Consider the following 21396-nt stretch of genomic DNA (forward strand, 5'->3'; position numbering starts at 1 on the left):
CAGAATTTGTACATGGTGACATTTTCTTTTGAAATATGCTTTGGTATGTATAAGCAATAGTAACAAACCCAGAAGATCTATTGAGATCTGTTCTGTGTTAGGAGCTAAGGTAGACTTACCAATGCAGCAAAGTAAAATAAATTACAAAATAGAATAAAAATTATAATAAAAATGATCACCTTTCACATGACCACCACTATGACCATTATAATGTAGGGATTCTGTGCATTGTTGTTATTAATAATTCAGCCCAAATGGTACAATTCTCCAGAGGCAGACATAAGTTTTAGATCCATATTTGACTCAGAAAATGTCACACGATTCATATTACTCACAATAAAGCATTAGTTTTGGACTCATGATTCCCATGGATTATTACTGACTGCCAGTTTAATACTAGCCTCATATTTTTGGTTGTGAGCCTAGCTTTTAAAAGAGCTGAGCCATCTCTCCAGCCCTAGGCTTTTTATTAGCTCAAATTGGGGAATAAAACATAACAAATTTTAAACTTGATTTAGAAAAATGTGCTTTGCTCTTAATTGTGAACAATGTAAATTCTACAAAAAGAAAATCTCTCTATATATTTTACTTCCTGGATAAAAAATTCTAAAACATTTTCTAAATAACATTTGTTTAACTGCAGTCAATGTTGAACAGCATGATATATACTTATCCATTCCACTTTTGTTTCTTGTTAGTACACATACAATTTTCTTTAGTATTTTTCTGTTGTTATATAAACAACTCTCCCAAGAAAAGAGTCACAGAGTTTAAACGAATGTTTATTAGACAACTTGGGGGCCTGAACTCAGAGGTTAGGGGTAGTAGTTATTCCTCCAGAGGATCTAGGTTCAGTTACTAAGCAGTCACATGGCACCTAACAACCGCTGTCATTCCAGGGGATCCAATGCCCACTTTAGGCCACCACAGACACTGTATATAGGTGGTATACAGTCATGCATGTAGTCAAAACATCCATACACAAAATAAATATGAATAAATCTTTAAAAAGTTGAAAAACAAAAAAGATTTGGAAGCTAGTGTAATGTTAATATGTATCTTAGGAATGTAATACAAATTTGTAATGACAACAAATTCCTGATCACCTTGTTCACACAAAAGGTTTCAAGTGTGTGACACTTGGATCAAGCCTCTTTGCCTTCATAGATGAGGTTACCTTCTAAGATGCCTTCTTAGTCAGTATAGATATATACAAATTGTGATGATGCAGCTACTCAAACACAAACCAGGGCTGGAGGGATAGGCCAGCAGTTAAAAGCACTGGTGGTTCTTCCAGAGATCTTACGTTCATTTGCCCACAGCCAAATAATGACCAACAATTCTTTGTAACTCCAGATCTAATGGAACTGATGCCCTCTTCTGGTCTCCAGAGGCACTACACACAGGTTGCAGTGTATACAGATATGCGGAGAAGAAACATTCATACATAGAAAATGTAAGAAATAGAATATTTATCAAAAATCCAATCCCTTCACAGGTTTATATACGGCACTTTTACTCTGTCATGTGTCTTTAAGTCTTATGCCAATAGCTGTTTAAGAATCTAACCTACCAACTACAAGTAGACATCTATGTGTTAATGATCACAAAATGTAATTGTTAAATCACAACAAACTACTTGTAAAACCTCGAATTAAATCTCTCCGTGAGGGTGAATGAGAATCTGATCTCTAAAGACTGGGAAACAGCATCAAAACTGCTAAGACTGAACCCCCAGTGAACTAGACTGGTGGGGGGAGGGCGGCAATGGGGGGAGGGTTGGGAGGGGAACACCCATAACGAAGGGGAGGGGGGAGGGGGGAGGGGGATGTTTGCCCGGATACCGGGAAAGGGAATAACACTCGGAATGTATATAAGAAATACTCAAGTTAATAAAAAATAAAAAAAAATTAGACAAAGGTCAGCACATCAAACAAAATGCATTTTTTGACAAAAATTAATCAATTACAATATAAAAACAACCTATGAAAATGGAGAAATGTTTACAAAGTATATACTGTAATTATGGACTGATATTCTAAATGTATGATAAAATCAACTTAAGACAAAGTAACAAACTAGGAAAGTTTAAGAGTGGGCTAAGTACTTACAGAGAAACAAAAATGAGTAATATATATCACTAATTACAAAGGGACTAAATGTTAAAACCAAAATGAGATGTACAATCAAATCTATCAAAATAGGCACTGCGTTTAAAATACACAGAATGCCAAATAGTTAAGAAAGGAGCTATTTGTTCATTGTTGATAACAATAGAAATTAGGACATAGCATGGAAATTTATGGGACGCTTCCTCTAAAGTGAAATAGAACTGTCATGCTATTTCACGGTTCTGATATAAGTACATGTACAGAGGAAATGAAATCAGCATATTGGAAATGTGTTACCGCACCAGTATTTTCTGCAGTGTTGCTTCTGGTAACACAGTCAAGCATCACCTCACCAGTACAAAAAAAGTACAAAAAATGTTGCAAATAAACACTGAACTCTCATTCACGTTTAAGTAAAGAGGAAATCTCATTTGTGACAATTTGTATGATCCTAGAGAACATTACGTCAAATGGTCCGTGTTGTGGTTTGCCCTGGAGTTATCTGTATTTTGATGCTAATTCCACTGCCCCAGGACTGCTGCCTAGTCATGTACTTAGGACTCTGGTGACTTCACCAGAACCTTCTCCCCACTGATTTTGTAAAATAAAATACTGGTGAGGGGCAGGTACAGGATAGGAGGCCTGTAATTGGATGAGAAGGAAGGATGGGTGGGAGAGAAATTTGAAGGAAGAGGAGACTGGAATGGAAGAGGAGGAAGAGATAGGACAGACAGAGAGAGAAGGACAATATGGTAGGTGACATTAAGATCCCACGCTGTAACTTTATAGGTTGTTACAGATGTTTTTAAGGGATGGATGTGTATTGGGCTTTGTATGTTTACTTGGGCAATTATATCTTATCAATTGGGGCAAAGATTATTGTGTTGTGTGTTCTTTCTTGTGTAAATTTAAGTGTAATGGAGTGTGGGGCGGCTGGTCTGGGCCATCACGGAGTTGGGATATGTGATTCTGGCATGGAAACCTGCCTTAGGAACTAGATAGAGAGATCTGCAGTGTAGACCTAGTGGGGATAAAAGACAACCATAATTTTTTTAAAATTTTTTATACTTTTACAACAAGTCCAAGTATAGAAATAGGAACTATTCTTTCATGTTGTTGATATTTAAAGTTTTAAAACAAAAAATTCAAACTCATGCAAACAATAAGTAAAAGGGGAGCTCTTAGGGGCTAGGGAGTGGAAAACTGGGGAGAGAGTAGCAAAAGGGCACAAAAGATTCAACTAGACAAGATGAATATATTCCGGAGATCGATTATACATCATAACAGCTATGTTTAGCAACAACATATTTTATGCTTGATGATTGCTAAGAAAGATGTTTAATGTTCTCAAGACAAAATAATGAGCACAAAAGATAATGTACATTCTAAATGGCTTGAAGTAAGCTTTTAATATATATGTATATGTATGAGAACATATATGTCACACACCAGCTTTCCAATAGCAGTACATCCTCTCTGAAGTTTTCAAACATAAATATTTGACCACATATATTATAAAAGTATGTCCCTGGGAGAAATTCTTATTAACTCTGTAATTCTGTAGTTAACTTTACACATCAATGGATTACATAATATTTCAAAGTTATAAATAGAATTCAGAAGGTGCAAATGCTGAAGAGAAATATCACTGTGATTCTGACTTGCTCTAGGTATTGAACATGCTGTTCTCCTCAGTAATAGTGGCTCTGGGCAGTAAAGGTAAAGCCCATCTCAATACTTTAAGAGGAACAAGCCATTTTTTTAAACCTATAATGTTAAATTGTATTTACTTTATTTACTACATCACGAGAAACCATTTTTATTAATTATTTATTTAAATTCAAAATGTTGTTCCCTTTCCTCATCTCCACTCTGCAAATCCCCACTCCAACCATCCTCTCCTTTGCCTCTTAGAGGGTGAACTCCAACCCAGGCACCCACTCCCTTCTCACCCCTTTAGTTAGCATTTGCCTTTTCTGGGGAGACAAGTCTCCACAGGACCAAAGGCCTCCCCTGCTATTTATGCCAGATAAGGTAGTCTTCTGCTACATATGTAGCGGGAGCCATGGACTACTTTGGGTGGTAGTTTAGTCTCGGAGGGGTGAGATATATACATCACTGCTTTTCCTATATGTTTGCAATTTCCTTCAACTCCTTCAGTCCTTCCCCTAACTCTTCCACTGGGGTGACCTTGGGTGACCAGGCTCAGTCCTATGGTTGGCTGTGAGTATCTCTATCTGTCATAGGTTCTGGCAGAGCCTCTCAGAGGACAGGTATACCAGGCTCCTGTCTGCACACACTTCTTGGCATCAACAATAGTGTCAGGTTTGGGGATCTGCCGATGGGATGGATTCAAAGGTGGGGTGGTCTCTTAATGGCCTTTCTTCAGTCTCTGTCCATTTTTTGTCCTGTGTTTCTTTTAAACAGGAACAATTCTGGATAAAAGATTTTGAGATGAATAGATAGCCCAGCCACTCAACTGGGAGACATGTCTATCTACTGGAGGTGGTCTCTTCAGGTTCTATCACTCCGCTGTTGAGTATTTCAGCTAATGTCATCCCCATTGGGTTCTGAGAGCGTCTGGCACCCTGGCTTTTGGATTTTCTAGTGGTCTCCCCATAGAACTGTTACATATTTCTATCCATTTTCCTGCCTCCTGAATCTTTCTCCTATGTCTTCCCATACCTGATCCTGCCCTGCTTTGCCTTCCAACTTCACCTCTCTGACCCAGTTCTCTTCCTTCCTCTGACTCCCATAATTATTTGTTCCCCCTGCTAAGTGGTATTGGTGGATTCACACTTTGACCTTCCTTCTTAAGCTTCCTATGGTCTGTGAGTTATATCATAGGAGTACAGGGCTAATATCCACTTATCAGTGAGTACATACCATGTATGTCCTTTTGGGTCTGGGTTACCTCACTTAGGATGATATTTTCTAGTTCCATCCATTTGCATGCAAAATTCACGAAGTCATCATTTTTAGAAGCTGAGTTGTATTCCATTGTGTGAATAAACCACATTTTCTATGTTCATTCTTCCTTTGAGGGACACCTGAGTTGTTTCCAGCCTCTGGCTATTAAAAATAAGGCTGCTATGAATATAGGAGGGTCCTTGGAATATGTCAGAGCATCTTTTGTGTATATGCCCAAGAGTAGTACAGCTGGAACTACTGTAGAATAGTTTAGGTAGAACTATTTCCAATTTTCTGAGGAACGACCAGATTTCCAGAGTGGTTGCAATCCCACCAGCAATAGAGGAGTGTCCTTTTCTCCACATTCCCAGCAACATCTCCTGTTGCCTGGGTTTTTGATCTTAGCCATTCTGGTTGGTATAAGGTGGAATCTCAGGGTCATTTTGATTTGCATTTGTTTGATGGCTACAGATGTTGAGCATTTCTTTAGGTGATTTTGGCCATTCAAGGTTCCTCAATTGAGAATTCTTTGTTTATCTCTGTATCCCGCTTTCAAATTAGGTTACTTGGTTTTCTGGAGTTCCTACCATGTCACCACGTTAATTCTACCTTAGAGAAGAGCATGAACTTGGGGGATCTTTCCATCTTCTGAGATCTTTGATCTCTTTCTTCAGAGAATTGAAGTTCTTGTCATACAGATCTTTCACTTGCCTGGCTAGAGTTACACCAAGATATTTTATATTATTTGTGACTATTTTAAAGGGTATTGTTTATGGAAAACCTTATTTTTTATTGTGGAGAAAATAATTTTTGTATAACAAAGGAGTCATCATCACCCATATTATTCCTACTTTTAACATGTTTCCTAATACTAAAACTGAAAAAGAATAATTTGATCATGAATTTATACCTATTGTCCAAAAGTCTTCCTACTCATGCATTGTCTAGCAGATTGAAAATGAATCAAAGAAGAATATTGTTTTTTCAAATAAAACACACACAAAAAATACAAAAGCAATAACTTTCATTTTATATCTCATCAGTTTGATGGCTTATTGTTTTGTGCACACATAGAAAATAGATGAAACAACTTTCTGAGTATTAAATTGATAGTGGCAAAGAAGATGAAAAAGAATTCATTTAAATAACCATCTGAGAATGCAAAACAGCTTTCTAGTTGATATTAGAAAATTTTACAGAAGTAAATAGCTGCCTTTCACTTAGACAATATTCCTTGTCTTTAGTGCAAACCTTAGGATCTTGAGACTTTATTGTCAAGGCCAATCAAGGCCAACTCATAGTTCAATTGTCAAATCGAAGTCAAAGTAACTATGCACTGAGACATAGAAGGAATTATCGGGATTGACTGTAAGCATCTTCAACTTGACAGGAAAGGATTGAAGTGACCTATGTAGTGAACTATAATAGGATTTCCCGGAAGACTTCTGATTGCCCATCACCACCTAAGTGAGCAATGATTGCTAACCTAGAAGTTGTAACCACAGCAATCACACTCAGGATCCATTTTACTGTAGCTGCTAAGGGTAGATTAAATCTTACAGTAAATAAAAATTAGCATTGAAAAGACTGACTCTCAGAATTGTCAAGGTTTTAATAGTGACAAAAAATATACAAGTTTCTATTATGTATAAAAGGATTACTATTTCTTTCCATTTGCATTTCACTTTTTGTTGAATATCAAGCAGTTTCTATATTACTGACCACTGTTAATCAAAAAAAAAAAAACAACTAAACAAACACAAACTATAGGCAAAACAAAGACATTGCAACCATTTCTCTTTACGTATTTTAAAGAATTCTATGTTAATACTTTCTTATTTCAAATATGGGAGTTTATGAAAATATGCCGTAGTCTAAGCCTAGCTGATTTCTACAAGTCTAGAGTGTTAAGAACTCTAAAATCTAAACCCAATATTCAGAACACTCACGACAGTCGTCAGGCTCATCAGATCCATCGCCGCAGTCATCCACAGTGTCACATTTCCACCAGAAAGGGATGCACTTATCAGTTTTGCATCGAAACTTAAAAAAAAATAGGGGAGAATGTTGATAACCATAACACATACATAAGGACTATCCATGCACAACCTGGCCCACCACACCTTTTGGCTTACTGTAGTTGTGAGCAGAAATGATCTTAGAGTTTATTCAATGATGAAAGAATGAATGAACCTCAATACATTCTCCAGAAATTTTCACTACCCAGAACACCCTGGGGTTTAAATCCTGGGTGATTATCACCGTTGGTGATTTGCAATGGCCACAATCAGGACCATGCATTTCCATTATGTCTGAAAAGCTGCTTTAAGTACCACAAAGGGGCAGGTAAGAATCTACTGTGGAGAACAGCCATAAAAGCATCGAACATTTATCTAGTTCTATACAGACAACCTCTATCAAACACTAAACACAGTTAAAAAAATGACCAGGGCTATCAGGAAGAGATATTATCAATGTGAAATAATTAAATAAATTTGAGTTAATTGGAAAGAATTACATTTCCATAAGGATCTTCATGGCTTCAGTAAAAATCAGGCCAGCTCTTATTCTTTAGACACTCTATGGTGATAAACTTGGAAGATTTCTTCCAACTGAATAATCACAATATAACAATTTCATGAGTGTTCTCAAACAACAAAAACAAACAAACAAAATCACAACTACCAAAATTTGTAGCTGAGATCATAAATATTGTTATGTCTACAAGACAGTAGTCAGTACATTTATTTTTAAATATTAGAATTATCTAAAAGCATATACCCTAGAAGGTAGTATGAATGTACCCAGAGTATAATTATATGTGTATGGAATTTTCTTAGTAGAACCTGTGATATGAGCATGTTAACTGTTTTAAATGTGCATGATTTCAAAAAATAAGGAAAGGGAATTTACAGTAATATGTTAAAATGTGGACAGATTAGGCTGCAATTGTCTCTTTGTTGACTTTGTTTCATTAGTCAATTTATTCACTTCTTGTTTTGTTTTTATTTACACAAACTAACTAACTCGGTAGCCTGGACCAACCTTGAACTCATGGTAATACTTTCAAGTACTAGGTCAAAGATATGACAAAAAGAAAAGAAAGTACAAAGAAAGAAGAAACACAGCAAATATTTATGAAATAAAGTTTAATACGGAAAATTAATATTCTAGTCACTGAAAGTTCCAAAGTGAGATGTTTTTTGTTTACAAATCCATCCATCGAAATGCCTAAAGTAGCTATATGAAGGGTAGATTGGGAAAAAGTAGTTAAACCATGACTTTTGGATTAACTATGGAAAAGAAAGTTGATTGAGGAAGATAGTCTGTTGGCCTTGTTTCATGGCAATATTGACTTACAGGCAGTTGGGTCTATGAGCCATTCATAGAGAAGAGCTTTGAGAAGTTACATTCAGATGATGAAGGAGTCTTGACCCTCAGTGGGACCAGAAGTCAGGTCATAAAACTCTTTACTGATTTGTTTTTTATTTTGTTTTGACATATAGTCTCACTTGGCACAGGATTTCATCAAACTTGGTAAATAGCTGAGGATGACCTTGGACTTCTGGTCCTCTGGCCTCCACATCCCATCTTTGAGGAGATAACTGTGCATCTCTCCATCAGTTGTTAAGGTAACACTGGGAATTGATCTACATATGAAGTGAACATTTTACTCACAAAGAACTCCATGCCCCAAACCGAGTCTAGTGCCATCTTTGCTTCTGTACAATTATGCACAGTGGCCCAAAAACTCAGTCACTTTGACTCAGCAACCTTTACTTCTAACCAATATTTAAATTATAAAAGCAAATTTTCTCCTCCATGATTAACAAAATTGCCTCCAGGTTCCTGCTCTGACTTTTCTGCATGAAGGGGTGTTAATCTGTCAGGTGAAATAAACCGTTTCCTCCAAAAAAAAAAAAAAAAAAAAAAAAGCAAATTTTCTGAACAGAGAACCCATGTATCTATAATAGTTAACATTACATAAGCAATAAACAAATGTAGTCAAACTCTTTTGGTCATCAAACTATAATCTATAATTATTGTTTGTTTGAAGCAGGCTCTCATTGTGTAGCTCTGGCTATGAAGGAACTCACTATGTAGACCTGGATGCCATTTAACTCAAATAGTCAAACCTTCCTCTGCCCTTCCCCCTAACACAAACCACTTGGATTAAAGGTTCAGGACACTATACTCAGCTTCTTTATTTTATACTAAAAAAACTTTACATTCATTCAGAGTAGAAGCCTTGGGTAAATACATTTCTAGAAGTTTTATTTTATTTCTGAAATGTCATACACTAATTCTCATGCAAAAGATTTGGCATGGAAAAACTGTAACATGAAAATTTTGCTTTGGTTCAATTATCTTTAATAGAAATGGTTATGAAATCTGTTTGTTAATTTAAAATGCAATTGCTTTAGTAAGAAAGCCTTTGTTGTTAGTGAGTGCTGAATGGGTCTGGAAAGCATGGAACTGATTTTGGATAGAATTATAAATATAAGTTATTCTTGTAGTAATTTGGGAGGGAATAGAGAACACTAGCCTTAGGGGAAATCTCTCTATTCAACTGATTTTCTATAATTTTCTTAGCCTGTGGTCATGTCTGTTGTGTTTTTCATAAGTTACCAGAGGGGAAACTACCTTTATAGATAGTCGACACTTTAGGGACATGAGACTAAGTCTGAAGGCAATTGCCCTGAACATTAAATATTTCCAGTCATTATAGTATATCAAAGCATGTATGAGGATTCCATGTCCTATGAGTATCTTCAAAGTATTCCCAAATATGAAGGGGAAATTTCTAATACATATTTAAAATCACTAAATATATCTGATTTAAATAATCAACTGTGGGAATTACATATAATATGATATTCTGCTCTCATTTAAATTTAATAAGGCTATAAAGGGGATTTGAGTCAGAGAAACCATGATAAAGCAGACAAAGCATGCTAACATTTAGTTTTGAATGATACCCAACATTTTATTTTTAGATTTCTTCTATTTCATGTGTAGACTTCATTTTTCATATTTAAATTAAGTAACATTTAAAATAAAAATGAAAATATGACATTAAAAATAAAAATATAAAAGTTAAGGACTGTCTCACCTCTTACTTCTCAGGCAGTGGAAGAGCCTGGGCTTATGGAGCAGTTCAGTGAGCATGGAGCAAGTGGACATCTCCCCAGCCCCCATTCAAGTTTGAAAGGAGTGGGTGCTATTAATGCTCTCCTCACTCAAGCCACAACTCATGACTCAAGTCAAGTCATGGTTGACTATATAGTGGCTGAAGACTGTGATGTTGAGCATGATAATGGATTAGCTATTTGAGCGGGGCTAATCACCAATAATGTGGAAACACTACAGGAAGAACAATAGCTAAGGGAAATAAATGAGAGAAGGGAATTGTTCTCTCTTAATTTCATTAAGGAAAGTAAGCAAGAGATAGAATCCAAGGATGACACTTCGCCCATCAAACAGGAAGGCACTGAGGTATCTCTATCCTTGAACATTGAACAAGTATTTAGAACTTCTTGCTTGAAGTGGGATACCATTTGATATATAAATGAATGAATTGATTAACAAAAAAGAATATTATGAAACAATAAATAAAGAACTTCTAGCTCAAGGAATTCAGCTGTGTCTACAGCCTGAAAACAAGCAGAGAACAAAGCTTTTTAAAACTACCTACAGGGGGTTGGGGATTTAGCTCAGTGGTAGAGCACTTGCCTAGCAAGCGCAAGGCCCTGGGTTCGGTCCCCAGCTCCGAAAAAAAAGAAAAGGAAAAAAAAAAACTACCTACAAGTGAGGATGGGCGGGGTATTCATTGCAGAGACATATTTAATATTCATGAAGAAGTGGGAAAAGGCAGACAGTGTGGAGGGCAGTACAGAGCAGTACACTGGGGCTCTTTCCCTCACACAGTGAAGGAATGAGAGCAAACAGCTAAAGGTATGGATCTCAGGATGATTCGGACACTGTTTGACTGAGTCCACCTCGCCTTATCATCCCAGACAATGGGATGGAATTTGTCACAGGATCAATTACATAGTCAAAAAAAATTTGAGGACTTGGATTTGGAAGTATTTTTATTTTCTATTATATTTTTATTATTTAAAACTGTTTCAACATTGTCACTTGATCATATTCTCCCTCAACCCCAAACCTTCTAGCTTTCCTTACACTCCCTACCCATCAAGTAGGGAGTTTGAATTCACTCTCAAAAATTTTATAAAAATCAACTAAAACTCCTTGAATTCAAGAAAACAAAACAAAAGCCAAAACAAAAACAAACAAAAAATTCCCTGTAAAGTGTAAACAAATTAAGGTACATGCAAAAGAACTATGGAATCTGTATGTTGGTCAACAACTCTTGAATATGAGGCATGTAACCCCTAAGGAGAAAATTGACATATTTTTGATCCCAGGAGATATACATGACAGTTCAGTTGTGAAACTTGACCCTAGTGGCTTGGTTTTTATTAATTCATTCATTTTCTTAAAATATAAAATAAATAAAATATAATAACAATAAAACCAAAACCATCATATTGAAATTGGACAAGACAACTGAAAAAAGTTTCTCTTTTACCTATGGGAAGCCAATAGAGAAATTTCTACAATTTCATCAAAGATTGAAACAGAGAAGTAGAACCAAAGGTACTGCTGTGCAGGACGGAATTCTATAGACACAGATGCACTCATAGAGAGGAGCTTGAAAGAAAAAGCTATTGCAATTTTGATGGCATGGCTGCATCTTGTTGCATCCTACTTCAAACAGACAAAGGATGCCTGAAAGAATATTGCCTTGGAGTCTTAAATGTTAGACATTGTCTTAGAAAATGTTAGACATTTTCTAACTCAAATCTGGAATACATGAAAAGAAGAGAGTACCAATCTAAAGCCATTCAGAGTTTTAAAGGAATATGGATTGTTCTTTAAAGCCTTCAAGTGCTTCGAAAGTAAACAGCAACTTCCCTAATGCCCCTAATGTCACTACTACTTTCAGTACCTTCAAGTTTTCCTAACATAAACATAGCAACTTCTCTAATGTCACTAGAAATCCAAGCAAACCTAGAACGACATGATGTGGGGAAAATTCCCTGAATGAATCTAGAGAGCACATTATTGATTACATTTCTTTTGTTTGCTTGATAATAATACTTAGTCTGTATAAAAGGAAAAGAAAATTCACAATAGTTTTTTTAAATTGAGTCATATTTTTAAATATTTCTGTACTATAAATATTGTAACAACTGTAGAAATAATCTGTCAGATAATATATGTGAGAGGAAAAGATTAGCTTTGTAGTAACTAGAGGCATTGCTCTCCTAGCAAACATAGGGACATAGCCTCTCTCTCTCTCTCTCTCTCTCTCTCTCTCTCTCTCTCTCTCTCTCCCCTCTCTCTCCCCTCACCCCAACCTTGTCCATCTCTGTTTCCTCTCTTTCTCAGCCTCTACTCCATTCTCACTTCCCATGTCCCTAAATAAACTCTATTCTACATTTAAAAAAAGAAATTTCTACTGATATGAATAATGAGGTTGCTGATGGCATTTTCCCATGGCTTACATTCCCATCCTATATATCTATACTGCAAACCAAGTCTATGGCTTCTGCTTTGAGATCAGGACTATATCTTCTCTAGGATGTCTGTAGCTTAAACTGAAGACACATATTCAGGATCCATTAACGGTGAGGTTAACTACTACTATTATGTCTGAGAAATTGTGTCCGTTTAATTATTATAACAGTGCTTTGAAAATATCATTTTGCTTATTTGTATGTAATTTCTAAAAACCATTTTGAAAGGTTATTTTCTGTTGATGTAGTGGACATTAGGTCAGGTGACAAGGGTTCCCTCCTGCCTGATGAATGTCTCTCTTTTGGGGAATATAGTTTAGATATCCGGAGAGTAGCTGTACCTTTCTTTTAAGTTTGATTTTTGTTATTTTGTTAATCTCTACATAAATTTAAACTTCTTTTATTGCAAATTTGAAATTGTTTAGTATTTATACTGTCCATGCTATGGCTTGTGTTCTCTTATAGTGCTCTCTAAATTGCTCACCATTTGCCCTCACCAGTTATAGCATCTTGATCTTGGATTTAAGAGCCACCAGAAATTTGCAATAAGTTTGGTTTCTTTATAAATTCACAGGTTTATGAAATTCTGTTACATAACATCAGAAAATGGATAAAGTTAATTATCCAATTAAAAGATGAGAAAAGAAAGGTACCAAGAAACTTAAGAATCAAGCTCAGACGATCCCATGAAGATGAAGCAGAACCAGGCGAATAGCCAGGTTGTGCCAATCAGCAGATGCCCTGAATATCTACCAACAGTGACTTCATGTGTGGTAAGTTCAGCTCTGTATTCAGACATACAGAGGTGAGCTGGGGTGGGGTTTCACAGAAGCTCAGTTGAAAATAAAATCTTTGGCAAGCAAGTTCCTGTTGGTTGCCAAAAATAAGCCAAATCTAAGCGTAGAATTTAAAGCATAAATTTACTCTTTAAAGAAATATCCTTGCCTTATTTCTCCACTTGATCTCAACTCAAACAAGATATTGACTCTGGTGTAACTAAGTGCTGTTTTTAGTGTCATATGACTACTTTCCAAAATCTAATAAAAATTAATTAAACTAACTCCATACTATTAATTTCCATTAAGTAGGATATTTTTCTGGAATATCTTCAAGGAGAATAAGCAAAATTTGATAGGTGTTTTCACAAATAAATTTTTTATTCTATATTCAGGAAAGGTAGTCATCATTTATTCATTTACCTTTTGTGTTTGCAGAGTGCGATGGTGAGGCAGGACTCATTAACCAGAATCTAACTTGGTCATTTAAACTCTATCCATCTTTATTATATCTTTCCTTTATTGCAATTGCTTTTGACCTGTGTAAAATGCTCTCTTATCCTACAGTTCTGCTCTTGGAGGGTTGGAGTCATAATTGTCTGTGAATCTTGGTAAAATTGGTTTGTTTTCTCTTTGTTTGTATTCTGGCCTCTATTTGTTCTCTAATGTTGCAAGTCCTATTTTAAGTCTCTGCATTAGATTGGTTTCCCCTTTTTCCATGCAGTGTCACGGAATGAGTGTTCTGTGCAGTGCCTAGACTGATCAGTCATTTCACTGTACATAATAACAAAACTAGATTCTACATTTTTTATGACCATAAGCAAACTCAGGCCAAACATTAATAACAGCACACACAATCTACACAGGAAATGGTTTCAGAACTCAACTCACCTGACTTGCTGTGCAGTTGGATAAACAAGTTCTATTGTCAGCTGCAAGGTAGAAGTTGGTAGGACATGCACAGGTGTGCGTCTTCCCAGGGCCTAAAAGGCACAAATGGCTGCAACCACCATTATTTACCGTGCAAAGATGTTTGGAGACTAAAAACAAGAAATACACAGCAAAACAAAATTATCAAGACCAGTAATGTAATATGATGTTTGAGACTGAATGTTCAAGTTTGTAACTTATAGTCAAATAAACCTTTGTGATTTGCCGCTAGTAAAGTTATGACAAATTCTTGGATTGCTATTCAATTGTGATTTCATCAATTTTAAATGGTTTCTACAAAAATAAACATGTTGGTTAAAAATAATCACTTCTCAAAAAAGTAAAGACCAGAGGCATTTGTGACGAAATAATACATATGATCAGAAATATAAATGTGAAATAAAGAAGTGAGATGATGAACTACCACAAAAATCAGGGCATTTCACCTTTTAGTACAGGAAAGCAATCAGATATTTATACCACATGGTTTTGTAGAATCTTATGAGGCATATTAAATATTTCCAATTTTCCAAACTACTGAAATAGAATTCTTTGTAACCCGAGTTCTGGAAACTAGGAACCCTGTAGCTCGAAAGTAATGAATTATTCTAATGACCCAATCTTTCACTTCTCTGACTACATACATTGTTTTCAACACAGTTTAGTATGGTTTGAACAAATCCCTATGTCTTTCTACTATTATCGATCATCTAATCACACCCTTCAATAGAAGCACTTGACGTGAACTGGCTTTATTCAATAAAATAAAACTAAACAATGATATCTGATCATTCTTATCAAGAATGAAATTATAATTAACCTTGAAATAATAAAAAATGAAATGTTACTGGAAGATGTTGATGCATTATGGAAACATGGAAAGAATAATTACCATCAGGTTGTCTATAAGAATGATACACCTGGATATCTGTGATGGCATGCCATGAGTAAATCAGTGAAAGTCTGTCTGCTCCCGAGGTTTTATGGACACGGCTGAGTGACTTGGTTTTCCCATCAGTCCAGTAGATGTAGTCTTCAAACAATGTTAGTGCAATCACCCCTGGGATATCTTGATTAGGGACTGTAATAGGAGATGGTAAGATTAATGTTCAGTCTTGGAAGACTGCCAGTTAAAATATTCAGTACTACATGGGCAGACAGATACTACTGCTACAGAGCTTCTGAATAATTGCTATGACAACCTGTCAGGTTGGCAAGGTTCTTTATTACTGGGTAAGAGAATGCAAGAGTGGGCACTAGGGTTCACTATTCTCATATTTGGCTTGGTTTAACAACTGGGAAGAAAAATGAGTGTTATCAAGCTCACCTTTATAGGAAATGAGTAGTATCCAAAAATCATTGAATTTAAAATATGGACACTGAATGTGAGTGTGTGTGTGTGTGTGTGTGTGTGTGTGTGTGTGTGTGTGTGTGTGTGGTGTCTGTACGTCTAGTAGGTTTTGAATTTCTTCCTTAAAGTTCATTGATTAGCTTTTGCCAGATAAAATGATTACCTAACATTTCAGAGATGAAATGGTCTACTGACTGAAAGTAGAATGTCAGGAAGCAATTACAAAGCATGTTAGTTCATTTAAGTCATTGAGATTTTGTGCTTGTTTTTACCTCAAGATGATGTAAGAGTGAAGAAAAAGTATATACAGCCACTTGGCTGCTGATTTAAATTATTCTTTAATTATGACATTCATTATAAAAGAGTATTTAAATATAAACACTGATTGGCCATCAAAATGTGGCCACATAGAGTCCTGGTGGCACACAAGTGTAAAGATTCCTATGGTGTTGCCCAGGTTTTTCTTTCTGAGAAGAATATTTTGATGAAGAATTGTCTGGTGTGTGTTCAAATCCTTCAGTCCCAAAATACTTTGCAAATGATAGTAGATTTTTTTCAGCTCCTGAATTCTCAAATTTGTCAAATAATCAATTTCAGAGAAAGAAAAATTGAGATATGTACAAAAATGCTAACATGTTGAGTATTTAAGTATTTAATGTCACAAGAGAAAGTTAACTGAAGCAACTATTGTAATACCATTTTTTCATTATTAGATTTGATGACGAAAAATTAATCTTTGACCTGTTCAGTAGCAACTGAAGAATATCAGAGTTTTAGTACAATTTATTATGTTCATGGAAATATAAGGCATCTTTTGAAATATAAGGCAGGATAAATTTGTGTTGTAAAAGAAGTAAGCATTTTAAAACTCTGGTGTATTGAGTTTAAGATAAATCAAATGGAATCTGAGAATTTACTCTGATTCAGTCACAAACAAAAGAAAGAGCATGAGATTAAAGAACCTTCAGATAAAATCACTTATTATCAGAAATATGGGTTCTATAAAAATTGAATGTGGACAAGATACTGTGTATATGAAAAAAGGTAGAATTTGTAAGAATTTCAGAAACATTAGGCATTTCTAAATCTCGATGTTAGTTGTCTTTGTCCTTGGAACTTACCTCTTCCTGTAACTTGTGTTATTTAAACAGAACACACGTCTAAATAAGATATGTCAGGTTGAGTAGAAGAATGAAAAGCACACTTAACTATAAGGACTGATGTAAGCTACCTGTACAAACTACTCCAGTGTCCTTCCTCTGCTTTAAATTAAAAAAAATAATAATTGGGCAAATTATGGTGTATACATTCAGCTTTATTTGAAAGTTTCTCAATCTGTCATACATATTTTCAAATGCATAGAAATATTAATTTTATATATATTTGAACTTGAAGAAATTAATTATATCATTACTATGGGCTCAAAGTTAATCATTACTTTAAACTCCCAGTCTACAGAGATTCAATCAACGTCTGTGGAAAGACAAGATTATTGATAAAATTAGTAAACTAATATCAACAAGTATTTTGAAAGTAGTATTATTATTCTCAATATTTAGAACTGTCACTTATTTATACTACTAAATATCTGGGTACTTTAGAACTACCCTAAACTAGCAATTTTTGATTCAACACACATCTTTCAGCCCTAAATACAAAGAAAACTGAGCATTTCAATACCGCAGTGGGGTAATAACTTTATACATTTTATTTTATCTAATGTTGCCAAAACTCTTTTGTAAATATTATCTCATCTAATATTGCCCATTATCTATTGTGAAATATTCTTCTTCTCAATACTTGACCATACAAAGATGTGATCAAAATGAGTAAATAACAAACTGGGTTTTGAATGTAAATCATTTCTCTGCTGCTAAGATCTCAGCACTTCACCATCTCTGTTCTGCTCTTAGGAGGATGGAGCTGTCAGAGCAAGAAAACCAAAAGTTCATGAAAAAGTTCATGAAAGTTCAGGTGACCTCCAGATGTCGACAAATTACTGGACAACTAGATAAGCAATACCATATTTAGAAATTTTATTATTAAATAGTTACCATAAATGTATGAGCATCTGACCCATGAAATGACTAAGCCCATTTGCTTAGTAAGCCCATATGCTTGCCACCAAGCATAACAAATAGTGTTTGATTAAAAGGGGAGAACCATAGGGGTAGCCTGTGAGTGTATACTCATAAAATTTGATAAAAATTAAACATCTATTACTTCAGCAAAATAATGTCTTCTTTCCAATGGATAACATGTCGCTAAATTGTGCTGAGCACATAGAAAATCCAGGTCAAAATGAAGAAATAGTTTATTTTCTCAAACTGTCTTTCTTTTTGTTTCAATTTTCTGTTTGGCACTGAAGTACAAAATTGGCACTGTTTGCTTTATAATCAAATTCTAAATCTCCCATTTGGTAAATACACTTTCTTCTCAAACACCATCAAATACTACCGCTGGGTACATAAAAAGTGAAGCCAAAAAACCCAACTAGGCTTTTAAGGGAAAAAAACGTATCAATCCATCTGATCTGACCTAGCTCACCAAGCTGACATTTTCAGGAGTTATGACACTGACAGGGCCACAAACCCCACCAACAGAAATCAAGCAAAGAATGGGAAATAAAGATGAAATATTCCTCTACCATACAGTGTGAGATTCATCTGTCTGGTCTGAATAGCCTCAGAATGAGAAGGGAACACTGAACAAACTCTAAGAAAGCAATGTGGAATAAAATTTATGGGCAAAAGTAGCAATATTTTCATAAAATTATGTATCTGTCCTTTTAAATACAAATATAGAATGAATATATATATATTAATTATAACCTCTGGCTAAATAAGAAAGCAATCAGAAAGGTAAATTTAATGAATCTTTTATCTTTAGATATTTAAAGGTCACACAAGAAAGACAGAAAAATGTAAATGATAGATGAGCAGTACCTTAATGGATGATTATTATATATTTAAAACCATGTCTATGGTTGTTTCTATTCAATACTGGATGACACTGGCATTGTCTAGAGAAATGTTTCCATTAGTCTGCTCAGGCACTAGTCTTCAATTCATATTTCCCTAACTATATATTTCAGAAGAATATTATTGATATGTGGCAAAGATCAATATCAAAGTAGTACTAACTTTGCAGTTTTCACTGTCAGTTAATTTTGAGAATAGACATAGTTATATCATACCAAAGAAAATGTGAAAAGATGGCTGCAAGTTGTGCTTCTGCCATTTTTACAGTCTTGATGCTTGAAACACTGACATAATATTCTAGACTACTTCTGGATAACAAGTTAAATGAATATGATTCTTAATAGCACCATCCCAATTTCATAGTTTTGATATGACTTTAAAGATAAAGGAACAAAAAGTATAAAAAATTTTTCTTTTGAAAAACCCCACAGTGTTATGGAGGGTACATTGGGATGCTCACAGAATTGCCTTGATTTGTTCCACCATACCAAGTGGATAGATATTCTTCTAGCAAGTCATGATTAGCCTCTTATTTCTCCTGTAGCAATGACTTTTTGCATTCAAGTACTATTTTCATTATTTACTGACACCATTTATTGTATGTGTGTTTTATATAGTGAGTTTGCCCATGTGTGTGTGTTGTATGTGTGCAAATGCATGCAAATACCAGAGGACAATGGCGGTATTTTCTCTATTACTTTCTACCTTAAGTTTTGTGGCAGGTTTTCTCACTACACTGAAGCTGACTGTTTATCTATGAAGGTTTGCTAGAGAGATCTGACCTCCACCTGTACAACTGATTGATTCTAGAATTACAGGTTTTAAAGTGTGTGTTGGGGATTTGTATTCATGTCCACTTGCTTTATTATCTTTAAGTTCTATTTTTAAATTGTTTTATACTTATGTTGCAGTTTGAATGTGAGTATCCTCCTAAGTTCATATATTGAATGCTGGTCTCCCAGTTGGTGAACTACTTGGGAATGATTAGGAGGTGTGGTCTGACAGGAGGAGGTGTGTTAGTGAGGGAAGGCTCTGAGGTTCAAATAGCCCCTGGCCATTCCCAAATAGTTCTTTCTTTCTGCGCCTGGTTATGGATCAGATGTAAGGACTCAGCTACTGCTCCAGTGCCATGCCTGCTATCATGATCCACTTAATGGTGGCCATGGACTTTAACCCTACGGAACTTTGATTCCCAATAACCATTTTCTTTTACAAGTCATTTTTGTGATGGTGATTGTACAGCAAGAAGAAATAACTGTGGCAACTCACAGCCTTTAAATTTATTAGGTAGAAATACCTATAAGCCTTTATCAGTTTCTAAGATAAAACAAAGTTAGATAGGACAATCACCAGATTATGCCTTATTTTACAATGTAATCAAGTTAAAGGAGAACTAAAGATCATGATTCATTTTTATCCTTATTGAATAATGCCATGTGCCTTTATTGATTATGCCTTTTGTATTGTTCAGAAACAACTGAATAAAATTACCTGGTTAGATTACGCTTGCTCTTTCTTTATAAATGAATACATTTGAAAGACTGATCTCCTAATATGGTAATGGTGACCAACTTTTCAAATCGAATTGTCCTTTCCTAATATACTGTAAGACACTTCCAATTTCCTTATTTTCAATGCCATGAACATAAAGAGCATGCACCTCCACACTTGAAATACTCTATAGGACTTTTGCCTTTCTCCTTGAGTTTAATCTACACTAAATCTCTATTACAATATGCACCTTTTCTGAGGCAAAACAGTCATTTTATCAAAGGCACTTTCTTCTCTATAGTGGACATGCGTAAGGTATAGAATTTTTTCTTTTATCTCTATCTAAAAACACTGCTGAGAGAAAATGAACCAAACAAGAATAGGAGTGTCCACTGTTAGATTAATATGGCATAGAGAGATAATGGAGAAAAAATGTATCAAACGTTTTCTCTTATATATAATCAAATATTCTGTCAGTGAAGTAAAACTAAGTTAAACCCAAATCCTAAAGCACTTTGGTAATACAATTAAAGTATCAACTTTCCAGAAGTAGACTAGGGTAAATGCTCACATGTGGGAAAAATAGAGCATATAATTTATATTTCACATTTACTATGTTATCTAATGTATCTTTCAGGGTCAATACACAACAGCAGTCTTTGGAAATGTTCAAAATATTTAACTAGACCAAAACAACAATTTTTTAGCAGAGAACATCACTAGTTCCACATTCTAAAATCCCTCAATATAATTTTTAACTTAGTATCTTTCTAGAAAAGTATGAATATAAGTATGAAGATGTGGCGTACATTACAATAGCTTATCATGACAGCCAAAACGATTGAAACAAGTCAGAAGATATTTAGCATTAAACGGTATGAAATGTGACTTAAAAGAATGGGGGAAATGCACAGAGTGTGAAGGAGAAGCTGAAATTAGTTACAATAATAATGGTTTATCACGCAAGAGAAAATGAAGTATTTCTGAAAATGGCCAGTGGGTGGGAAGAACACATTTCCTAATTCATGAGAATGGTGGGTAGGTGAGAAAATATCCAGACAGCACGGAACTTCAGAAAATGAGGGCAGAGGCAGTTACAGAGAACAGCATGAGACAGCACAACTGCACAGCAAGGGAACCTCAGGGCGACGTCAGCCCTCCCTTGCCAATGTCATGCCCCCATTAGAGTTGCTTGTATAATCATTTTTAAAGATAATTTTAGCCTTAAATTCTCTAACGTATGTATTTATTATTCTCCCT

General features: G+C 35.1%; 1 protein-coding gene across 2 annotated transcripts in view; it reads right to left on the bottom strand.

Moving 5' to 3' along the window:
- The window catches only part of Lrp1b (LDL receptor related protein 1B), a 2085328-nt gene that overhangs the window by 210593 nt on the left and 1853339 nt on the right, over nucleotides 1-21396 (bottom strand). For both annotated transcript variants that reach the window (XM_087654909.1, XM_087654910.1), the window contains exons 61-63: nucleotides 15206-15394; nucleotides 14275-14423; nucleotides 6971-7064 (exon numbers count right to left, since the gene is read on the bottom strand). In XM_087654909.1, the coding sequence (XP_087511035.1) occupies nucleotides 6971-7064; nucleotides 14275-14423; nucleotides 15206-15394 (432 nt within the window). The remainder of the gene's footprint in view (nucleotides 1-6970; nucleotides 7065-14274; nucleotides 14424-15205; nucleotides 15395-21396) is intronic.

This window comes from Rattus norvegicus, chromosome 3 (assembly GCF_021556685.1).
Source record: "Rattus norvegicus strain SHRSP/BbbUtx chromosome 3, alternate assembly SHRSP_T2T, whole genome shotgun sequence".
Taxonomy (NCBI): domain Eukaryota; kingdom Metazoa; phylum Chordata; class Mammalia; order Rodentia; family Muridae; genus Rattus; species Rattus norvegicus.